Consider the following 11,977-nt stretch of genomic DNA (forward strand, 5'->3'; position numbering starts at 1 on the left):
TTCATTCGACCAATCAAAACCTTACTTGCCAGTGATTTGAAAATAATTTGAAAACATTCGGAATTATGCCGAGGGTATACGAAATGATTCGGGTAAATTGCGAAGTATGCCGGAAACTAATTGCAATATAAAATTTTATATAAAATTCGTTTCAAGACGAAAAAAAACCCGTGATGGTATAGCCATAAAATCTGTTCATACTAGTATACAATCCAGAGTTTATTACTGCACTTTTCCCCCTGTTTTTTCAATGTTGAAATAGACCAACAAATTCGTCTATTGCATAAATAGTCTCGGTTGATATTTTTAGAATTTGTATGCTCCCGAATAACGCTATAAAAGGCGGAGTGTAATTGGTCGATATTTAAATTGTTATTTATAGATGAAATGTCACCTGGACATGGGAGTCCACGCATTGCTGTTAGATCTACTGGCAGACCCAGTAGAGCACCTTTTAATCAGATTGACTCGGGGAGTATCCTTTCTATATATTGTAGATCTACTAAAATACATCACTAACCAAAATGATGGTTGATGACATTCTATAGTTTGAATTTGTGCATACCAGCGGGGTAAGATATGTTCACTTTTCGCGACCGGCCTCGGTGACGTCGTGGTTAGGCCAACGGTCTACAGGCTGGTAGGTACGGGGTTCGAATCCCAGTCGAGGCATGGGAATTTTTAGCCAGATACCGACTCCAAACCCCGAGTGAGTGCTCTGCAAGGCTCAATGGGTAGGTGTAAACCACTTGCACCGACCAGTGGTCCATAACTGGTTCAACAAAGGCCATGGTTTGTGCTATCCTACCTGTGGGAAGCGCAAATAAAAGATCCCTTGCTGCTTGTCGTAAAAGAGTAGCCTATGTGGCGACAGCGGGTTTCCCTTTAAAAAACAGTGTCAGAATGACCATATGTTTGACGTCCAATAGCCGATGATACGATAAAAAATCAATGTGCTCTAGTGGCGTCGTTAAATAAAACAAACTTTACTTTTCGCGAACACCTGATAACATCACTGAACTCTGTCAGGTGCTTCGTACCATCCAGTGTACCACGACTGTTGCATGTGCTGTCCTGTCTGTGGGGTGGTGCATATAAAATATCCCTTGTTCCTAATCGAACAAAAGTAGCCATTTTTCTCTCTAAGACTATATAACATGTCAAACTTACCAAATGGTTGACATCCAATAGCCGATGATAAATAAATCAATGTACTCTAGTGGTGTCGTTAGACAAAACAAACGTTTTAACTGCCCGGTGCTAGCTTTGTGATGGTGCAAGATGAATGAAATATCTAGTGAATGATCTTGCGAGTGGCTGTCTTCTTATAGACACGGCTGCCACTAAATACAAGATTCATAGAATCAACCACTATTTTGACAAATCCCCATTCGACTCTGCATTGTGCAGATATACAGCCCTGACCATGTATTACATGTCTTGTCGTTCACATTCCATAAGATCTCACGACTGATACATCAAAGGCCGTAGTATGTGCTATCCTGTCTATGGGTTAGTGCATAAGAAAATCCCGTGCTGCTAATCGAAAAGAGTAGCCCATGAAGTGGCGACAGCGGGTTTCCTCTCTTAATATATATATATATATATATATATATATATATATATATATATATATATATATATATATATGTGTGTGTGTGTGTGTGTGTGTGTGTGTGTGTGTGTGTCCCTTAACCATATGTTTGAAGCCATATAACCGTAAATGAAATGTTTTCAGTGTGTCGTTAAATAAAACATTTCCTTCCTTCCATAAGATCTGCAACATTCCGCTGACAGACGCAGATCGACGTACAAAAAAATAATAATAATAATTTATGGGAACAGATTTATAAATGATTTGCGTTGGGTGTGCCGGTCTTCGTCTGTGTTTATAATAAGAACAATAATGAATCTGATGACGGTGATCACGATAACGATGATGTAAGGCAAACTGTTTAAAACTTAATGTCCAATAATATAGTACTTATTATAGAAATCAAAGACAAAATTAACAATATTAAAAATTTAAATTTTCGGGAGTAAAATCTTCGAATTCGGTGTTTCCGGGTTTTCCACTGTTTCTCCAATTCCCCCTCCTATCCCCCCCCCCCCCCCCCCCCGATATTCTCTGTCCAAACCGAATGATGTGGTTTTTGGCTGGTGCTTTGAATCCATTCTGAAAAAAGCATTGTGTAACTGGTATCCCTTGATGTCTCGTTCCAGCCAGTGCTCCACAACTGGTGTAACACAGACCGTGGTATGTACTATCATGTCTGTGGGATGGTGCATATAAAAGATCCCTTGCTGCTAATCGAAAAGAGTAGCCCATGAAGTGGCGACAGCAGTTTCCTCTCTCAATATCCTTGTGGTCCTTCACCATATGTCCGACGCCATATAACCGTAAATAAAATGTGTTGAGTGCATCGTTAAATAAAACATTTCCTTCCTTCCTTATATAGCAATGCAAAGCGGCGGGATGTAGTCCAGTGGGTAAGCACTCGACTGATGCACAATCGGTCTAGGATTGATCCGTGTCACTGGGCCCAGTAAATCAGGACTGGCCGTGGTATGTGCTATCCTGTCTGTGTAATGGTGCATATAAAATAGCCCTTGCTATTAAAGAAAAAAATGCAGCAAGTATCCTCTCTAGAAAGAAATGTTTTATTTGACAACGCACTCAACACATTTTATTTACGGTTATATGGTGTCAGACATATGGTTATGGACCACACAGATTTTGAGAGGAAACCCGCTGTCGCCACTACATGGTCTACTCTTTCCGATTAGCAGCAAGGGATCTTTTATTTGCGCTTCCCACAGGCAGGATAGTACAAACCATGGCCTTTTTTGAACCAGTTATGGATCACTGGTCGGTGCAAGTGGTTTACACGTACCCATTGAGCCTTGCGGAGCCTTGCCTCGACTGGGATCCGAACCCAGTACCTACCAAATGTTTGACATCCAATAGGTGATAATAAATAAATCAATGTGTCCTTGTGGTGTCGTTAAACAAAACAAACTTTAACTGTCTGGTACTAGTTTTGATTTCGTAAGTTAGTCTGAGAGTGGCAGTCCTCCTTTCGGATGTGCAAGAGGGGTGGAATCTCCACTAAAGGATTTCTTTGGGAGTGGCTGTCCTCCTATAGACGAGGAATTAGATAGATTCATAGAATCAACACTATTTTGCCAAATTACAATTCTACATGTCAAAATTACTGATGATTAACAAATGATTGTACTCTAGTGGTGTCGTTGAACAAAACAAACTTTAGATTTCAGATGGTATGGATTTCCTGTCCAGCCAAAATTACGTCCACCGAGATCTACGTGCAGCCAACATATTAGTGGGAAGTGACCTGAACGTAAAGATCGCCGACTTCGGACTTGCCAAAGTAATCAGTGAAGACGCAAAACAAACCGTGCGTGGAGGTACGTATAACTGAACATGATCCCATCTTCAGGGTTAATGTACTGTCCACTACCACATCCCAGTCCTTGTCACGTTCACGACCTTATTACGCAGAACACTAATTGTGCAGGACTCTACAAATTAAGTTTTCTTCATTCACCGGCCTCTATCGTGTAGTGGTTATGCCATTAGATTTAAAGGGACATTCCTGAGTTTGCTGAATTTTTTAAGATGTTATCGACTAACATAGACTTTTTAACGATTGTATATTTCTGCATACAGTATTAGTGGCTGTATATTAGACGTGTTTCTGATCGTTCTATATTTGTACTAGGTTAAATTTCATTTTATTTCCTAAAATTGTTTTTTTTTCGTACGTACGAAATTATTTAAAAACAAAATCCAGTTTGGGCTTCTTACAAATATTAAAACGACCAGAAACACATTGAATATACAGACACTGATATTCTAAATAAAAAAATATATTTAATATGTAAGTTTAATCGTAGAACTATTTTATTAGTCGGAAACATCTTACAATGCAGCAAACTCAGGAATGTCCCTTTAAGGCTGGTAAGTACTAGGTTCGTATCCAAACTGGGGCAATGGAGGATTTTTCATTCCAGTACTGGCTCCAACCTAGAGTGATTGCACCATTTGTTTCAATGGATAAGGCCACATGCACCGAGTTTCACTCACTTCACGGCTGTGATTATGGGTGTGTGTCCAGAGTGCATGGCCCCAAATGGGGGATGATTACCCGGCATGCACTGCAGGTTCTGTGTACCCCGGGCTCGGGTGATACCGAGATAGGTTAACTGAGAGCAAGCGTGGAGCACGGCCCTGTCAAGTAGTCCCATACTCGAATGGGCATGCTGCAGCTTCAACATTCATTTCATCATCCATGTTTGTGTTGTCCAAAACAAAATTTAATTATTTGTCTCTATGCTAAATCTGGTGGTTTAAAAAAACCCAGAACACCCCCCACAAAAAGGTTTTCTTCATTAACACATACATCCGTCGGTCCATCCATCATCCATCCATTAGTGTGTCCATCCTTCCATCCACCCACCCTCCAATCCACCCACCCTCCAATCCACCCACGCATCCATCTGTCCATTCATCCATCCAATCATCGATCCATTCACCCATCTGTCCATCCACCCACGCATCCATCCATCCATCCATTCATCCACCCGTTATTTTTAAGATAACGAAAGTATTTTATTTGTGATAGTTTATTCTTTCAGAAATGAAGTTCCCAGTCAAATGGACAGCACCGGAAGCTGCGCACAAAAATGAATTTTCGATCAAATCGGACGTCTGGTCATTTGGTGTGCTCATGTACGAGATGATCACATTTGGACGAGTTCCATATGCGGGTAGGCCTGCCTTTAAATATAGAATGTATTCACTGAGATACGATGGGTCGTACGATCGATTTTCCTTAAAGGGACGTTCCTGAGTTTGCTGCATTGTAAGATGTTTCCGACAAATAAACTTTTTCTACGATTAAAGGCATACTGTCACGGATTTAAAGACTTTATGTCTCTAAAAATGAATAGTAAATAAAAATTACATTAATTGTTAGAAACAAAATCTAGCTATCGCATCACCTTAACTGAACCATGATGGAGTGAAATCCATGTCAACCCTCTCAGCAATTTTAGTTTTTGAATTATGGACCATTGCCATAATTCAATTATTGTTTTTTTTTTACAAAATATCATGAATAAGTGCCAAGTGGAGTATGATGGATAAAGATGGTTGAATACATTTAGGGACAAATCAAATTATTTTTGTTCAGGTAATACTTTGTTAGGCCATTAAATACGGATTCCCATTAAAAGGTCAGTTGTCTGTGACAATATGCCTTTAAACTTACATATTAAATATATGTTCTTGTTTAGAATATCAGTGTCTGTATATTTAATGTGTTTCTTGTCGTCTTAATATATGTAAGAAGCCCAAACTGGATTTTGTCTTAAATAATTTCGTACGTACGAAAACTTTTATATTTTGGGAAATAAAATGAAATTTAACCTAGTTCAAATACTAGAACGATTAGAAACACGTTTAATATACAGCCACTAATATTTTATTCCATAAAAATATATTTGATATGTAATTACAATCGTTAAAACGTCTCTGTTAGTCGATAACATCTTAAATATTGCAGCAAACTCAGGAATGTCCCTTTAATGTAGCTCCACGATTTATCCATCAAAGGATGTAGTATATGATCTCCTGTCGAAGAGAACATATAAATAGAAGATCCCTTGGTGCTCTTGATTTAGAATGAATGAATGAATGAATGAATGTGTAACGACACCCAGCACGAAACATACATCGGCTATTGGGTGTCAAACTATGGTAACGCAAACAAATAAGGTGATGATCAACATCAACGCAAAAATTCAAGATTTAAATAAACACAGTGTAAAGAACTGTGCAAAAATACAAATATCACAGATAGATACTGACGTTTACTCAAAATTTCAATTTGTGCTGTATTGGCCATTCTCAAAGAGAATGTTACACCCCTGTACCACGGTGAGGTTACAGCACGCGCATGGGTCTTGATTTAGAATATGGGGCGAGACGTAGCTTGGAGGTCGGTCTGGAATCATCGGGACCATTGGGCTATTTCTCATTCCAACCAGTGCACCACGACTGGTATATTGAAGGCCGTGGTATGTGATATGTTGTGTGTGCAATAGTGCATATCCAAAATCCCTTGCTATTAATGAAAAATAAATGTAGCGGGTTTCCTTTCTATGACTATACGTCACATTTACCAAATATTTGACATGCAATAGCCGATGATTAATAAATCAAATGTGCAAACAAATGTTTTGGCAGGATGCTGCTTAGGGGTAGCGCACTTGTTTGAGATGCGATAGATCGTAGGAGCGATTTCCTTTAATGGACTTGGTTCTCTCACACACACCCCCCCCCCCCCCCCCCCCCCATCCCTACCAGTAGCTCTACGATGTATACACCAAAACCTGTAGTACCTGTATTTCATCTCCTGTCGGGGCAGGACGTAGCCCAGTGGTAAACCGCTCGCTTTATGCGAGGTCGCTCTAGAATCGATCCCCATCGGTGGGACCATTGGGCTATTTCTCATTCCAACCAGTGCATCACGACTGGCATATCAAAGGTTCTGGCGTGTGCTATCCTGTCTGTGGGATGGTGCATATATAAGATACCTTGCTATTAATAAATAAAAAAAAACGTAGCGGGTTTCCTTTCTATGGCTATACGTCAAATTTACCAAATACTCAACATCCAATAGCCGATGATTAATAAACGAAGGTGCTCTAGTGGTATCGTTAAACAAAACAAACTCGATTTTTTTTTCCCCCTGTCGATGAGAAAACAGAAGAAAAGATCCTTTAGTGTTTTTGATTTAGCATTTTCTCTCGTTTTATTTTCAGGAATGAGAAATGCTGAGGTGATGCAGAACGTATACAATGGCTACCGGATGCCAAAGCCCACTGACTCCGCCATTGTATGTCCAGACTGGTACTACGAGACAATGCTCAAATGTTGGAATGACAATCCCGAAGCAAGACCAACCTTTGAACACCTCTATAACACATTTGTCGACGAATGCGCTAATGAGCCTATAACTTATAACGAAAACAATTTCAGCTAATATTGCTGACCAATGAAAACAACTGTCTTATCAAGAGAAAGTGACTGAGAGAACTCAGTACCCATGATAAACTGTCACAAAACATCTAGGACAAAACAGATCGAAAACAGACGTTAACAAACGAAGATATTCAGGGATAAATGATGAGAGAGAGAGAGAGAGAGAGAGAGAGAGAGAGAGAGAGAGAGAGAGAGAGAGAGAGAGAGAGAGAGAGAGAGAGAGAGAGAGAGAGAGATACAGAGACAGAGACACACAGAAATAGGCAGAGACATATATATATAGAGACGCACAGAAACAGAGAGAGAGAGAGAGAGAGAGAGAGAGAGATAGAGAGAGAGAGGGAGAGGGGAGGGGGTCCAATTTCACAATAGATCATAAGCCTAGTTTTGCACGTAAACGCAAATTTACGACAAAACTACAATTCTTATAAGAATTGTTTCTAATTTTTTAGGAATTTATCGATGTATAAAGCTTTACGATATTTATACTACATTTTGACTTTTATACTACATTTGTTGACTTTTTATAACATCGATAAATTCCTAAAAAATAGAAACAATTCTTATAATTACAACAGTAATTTAGAAGTTACCTTAAAACACGTCAAAAATATTTCTTTCGTTCTTACCGTCAACCATGTTCTGTAAATAAGCGTACGGCAGTATACATGCTACTATTAGAAAAACTTGTCCACTAAAAATAAAAATAAGTATTGAATCAGAAAAACTTTGCATAGAAAGGATAACTTCTTTTTGCGCAAAAAATGAAACAATTTCATGTGCAGATTTGTCTTGTGTTTTCTATCGCAAAGTGACCTTGATATTATTAACTGTTGGATCTTTGTTTTACGTGTAAGTAGTGACTGTTGGTGTTGGTGCGGTTATTTCGATTGTTGGTTTTGATGGACGTTTTTTTATGAGGTTTTTAGGAAGGATAACGCTTGTGTTTTTTTAGTGACGTCAGCCAATCAGAATACAGTAAATCGTATAAATTCGGAAAGTTTGTAATTATATTACTATAACAGTACAACAAATACAGTTATAAGTACACATATTTTATTTTATTTTGTCCTTAAAATGCTCCATCTTCCGTTATGATATAATTTTCTGCGTGATATAGATGTCATACATGTGTAAAAGTACGGCCGGTATGACTGCTAGTCGCAGATGTAAACTTGCGATGTTTTGTGAAATTGGCACCTGGCCGGGAGAATTCCTTGCATAGAAAGGATCACTTTGTTGTGTGCATCAAGCAGCAAATGTCGTCAACATTCGATACGAACAATCACAAGTGAAGTAGATCACTTACTGGTGGCTTTTGATCGTATGAATGTACTTAGGTGGGGTTTTTAGTTGTTGTTTTTATTGTTTTTGTTGTTTGGTTTTTAGTAGGGGTATCATTATTTAAGTATAGATTTATTGAAATCAGGGCACCTGTGCCCAGAACAGGCGTGCAATACAACAGCTTGCTAGATGAATGTGCACGTTAAACACTCTGACCTGACCTGAAATAGGGCTTTCTAGAATTTTTACAAAATCCACTAGCCCAGGCCTGTAGCCAATGGGGAGGGGGGGGGGGGTCGGGGCGGTCGATCCCCCCGCTACTGGTGATTTTCTGTTGGGGGGGGGGGTTTAATATTCGTCAACGCAAAATTCCTGGCTACGGGCCTGTAGCCATGGGATCATTATTATTATTTTGTTTAGTTCAGTTGATGTTACACTGTCTCTAATGCTTATTATTATATTTTATATAAAAATTAAAAATGTACATAGATGTTATATTTATTTAATTTATAATAAATATTTAAATACACTACAATTGCTTTGTCATCTATTTATAGTAACCCAACCAGTGCTTTTACCTCGGTCTGAAAGTGGATAATTGTATAAAGATGTCTTGCTGTCGCCCCGTAGTACTAATCTTTGATGAATTATAGATAATTATAGTGTCTGCGTTGGGGGTGGAGGGGGGGGGGGGGGTATTCCAGTGCTATAGCGCTAGCCTGTTGCGCAGGGATGGGGGACGGGACGTATCCCAGTGGTAAAGAACTCGCCTGATGCGTAGTCGGTCTGGGATCGATCCTCGTTGGACAAATTAATATACTTTTTTTTATAGTTAATCCCTTGAAAGCAGGTAATAAAAAAATCTAGCTTGAATGTCCTCAAAGCCATGCACGATGTAGAAGACACTTAGAAGAAGAAGAAGAAGAGAAAGAAGGAGAAGATAAGAAGAGAAAGAAGTAGAAGAAGAGAAAAAAGTAGAAGAAGAGAAGGAAGTAGAAGAAGATAAGAAGAGAAAGAAGTAGAAGAGAAGAAGAGAAAGAAGAAGATAGGGAGAGAAAGAAGAAGAGAAATAATTTTAAGTAGAAGAAGAGAAGAAGAGAAAGAAGTAGAAGAAGAAAAGAAGAAGAAGAAGATAAGAAGAGAAAGAGGAAGAAGAAGAGAAAAATGCGTTAAACCTTAATTATACGTAGACGCGTGTATTGGGGGTGGGATCGAGGGTTGTAGTTGAAAACCTTACCTGCTCCAAGCTATCAGTATACATATTTGTAAACCACCTCAATGTATCACCGTTTGGTGATCTGAGAGAAATAAAGTTCTGTTCTGTTCTGTTCAAGAACATTTCCGTTCTTCTTTTGTTTTCCAATACATATTCAAACGGAGCATGGCCAGGATTTTATGGGGTATGGAGTTAGAAGGAGGGGCAACAACACTGTATATTGGTGTTATGGGGCGACAGGAAATTACGTGTCGTGATGGGGTGAAAAGAGGTGTGATGGAGGGAAATATTCAAGTAAATATTCTTCTTTTGTTCAATATATTTTCCGGGGGAGTATGACATATCTTTTCAATATATTTTCCGGGGAAGCATGATGTAAATACTCCGCTAACCGCAGTCTAGTTTGCACACGCGACACGGGGCGGGGGTCCCCATGGCCCTCCTTACAGCTACGCCAGTTCACGAACCCATATCTACTTAAAATTCCTGCACAATTCCATGCACACGCGCCAGAGGATAAAAATAATATCCTAATCATTTTCATTCTCATCTCCATCTCACCTTCATCAGTCGCAGCGGATTTCTGTATCAAATACATTAGGCATATGGGACGAATGAAAGGCATAGTGTCACAGACAACTGACCTATTTAATGGGGATCCGTATTTAACGGCCTAACAAAGTATTACCTGAACAAAAATAATTTGATTTGTCCCTAAATGTATTCAACCATCTTTATCCATCATACTCCACTTGGCACTTATTCATAACAGTTTGTAAAAAAAACAATAATTGAACTATGGCAATGGTCCATAATTCAAAAACTAAAATTGCTGAGAGGGTTGACATGGATTTCTCTCCATCATGGTTCAGTTAAGGTGATGCGATAGCTAGATTTGGTTTCTAACAATTAATGTAATTTTTATTTACTATTCATTTTTAGAGACATAAAGTCTTTAAATCCGTGACAGTATGCCTTTAATCCGAACGGACATAGAGAGTGTTGGTTTGGACTTCATGTGCGCCATGCACTAGGGCCAAATTTGCAAAGCCTGTTTATATATACACAGAGCTCTCAAGTTGGAACTTTCGCAAGGAGTGATATTTTGTCTGGTCCGCTCGCTTTGCTCGCCAACCCTTTAGATGGATCCGTGGGTATACGCCCTTTTGAACATTTCTTAAAATGATCAGTTAACTGCATAAGCTAATAATTCCAGCAGTTATATTTTCACCCTGTTGCTTTTAACTGCACTGTCGGACTAAAGACTGGTAGGTACTGGGTTCACATCCCGGTACCGGGTCTTACCCAGGGCGAGTTTTTAAGGGACCACTACACCAACAAGTGCCCCACGACTGGATTACCAAAGTCCGAGGTATGTACTATCATGTTTATGGGAAAGTGCATGTAAAAGATCCCTTGCCACGTTTTCGGAAGGAGTAGCCCATAAAGTGGCGGAAGCGGGTTTCCTATCTCATTATCTTTGCGGTGCTTAACTATATGTTCGACGCCAATATAATCGTAGATAAAATGTGTTGGGTGCCTCGTTAAAGCATTTCTTCTTCTTTAAAGGCATATTGTCACAGACCACTGACCTATTTAATGGTTTAACAAAGTATTACCTGAACAAAAATAATTTGATATGTCCCTAAATGTACTTTATTCAACCATCTTCATAATCACCATACTCCATTTATTAATGAGATTTTAAAAAAATAATTGAATTATGGCAATGGTCCATAATTCAAAAACTAAAATTGCCGAGAGGGATGACATGGATTTCACTCCATCATGGTTCAGTTAAGGTGATGCGATAGCTAGATTTGGTTTCCAACAATTAATTTAATTTTTATTTATTATCCATTTTTAGACAAATTAAGGTCCTTAAATCCGTGACAGTATTCCTTTAACTGTACTGTGTTATTTTTACGTATGCTCCTTATTGTAGTTCCAAGTAGCTTTCATAGCACTTTACAACAGTTCCTTTGTGGGCTCGAACTCATAACATGGTTCTTTATTCGCCATTTTAACTGAGATTAGTGAGGCCAGGGTACCGTCAACCTGCAGTGATGGACGGAATGGAATGAATGAATGAATAAATGTTTAACGATTTGCTACCCGTCGGACTCCTCAATGTATATATATATATATATATATAATATATATATATATGTGTGTGTGTGTGTATGTGTATATATATATATATATATATATATATGTGTGTGTGTGTGTGTATGTGTATGTGTCTGTCTGTGTGTGTGTGTGTGTGTGTATGTGTGTGTATGTGTATACATATACCCCTACCCACCCCCACCCCCATCCCCGTCTACGGCACCTCGCCTTCGGCGCTCGCGTTTGATGAGTTCCGTCTACATGAAATTTCGATCCTTCGCTCTAAACATGCTGGCTAC

The 11,977-nt window shown here is 39.0% G+C and overlaps 1 protein-coding gene across 1 annotated transcript in view; it reads left to right on the plus strand.

Annotated features, from left to right (window-relative positions):
• The window catches only part of LOC121373730 (tyrosine-protein kinase SRK2-like), a 29,626-nt gene extending 22,313 nt beyond the window's left edge, over positions 1-7,313 (plus strand). The window contains exons 9-11 of the mRNA XM_041500487.1: positions 3,273-3,429; positions 4,660-4,791; positions 6,850-7,313. Coding sequence (XP_041356421.1) covers positions 3,273-3,429; positions 4,660-4,791; positions 6,850-7,070 — 510 coding nt within the window. The 3' untranslated portion in view covers positions 7,071-7,313. The remainder of the gene's footprint in view (positions 1-3,272; positions 3,430-4,659; positions 4,792-6,849) is intronic.
• Positions 7,314-11,977: the final 4,664 nt, after the last annotated feature.

The sequence above is a fragment of the Gigantopelta aegis genome, chromosome 5 (assembly GCF_016097555.1).
Source record: "Gigantopelta aegis isolate Gae_Host chromosome 5, Gae_host_genome, whole genome shotgun sequence".
NCBI classification, from domain to species: domain Eukaryota; kingdom Metazoa; phylum Mollusca; class Gastropoda; order Neomphalida; family Peltospiridae; genus Gigantopelta; species Gigantopelta aegis.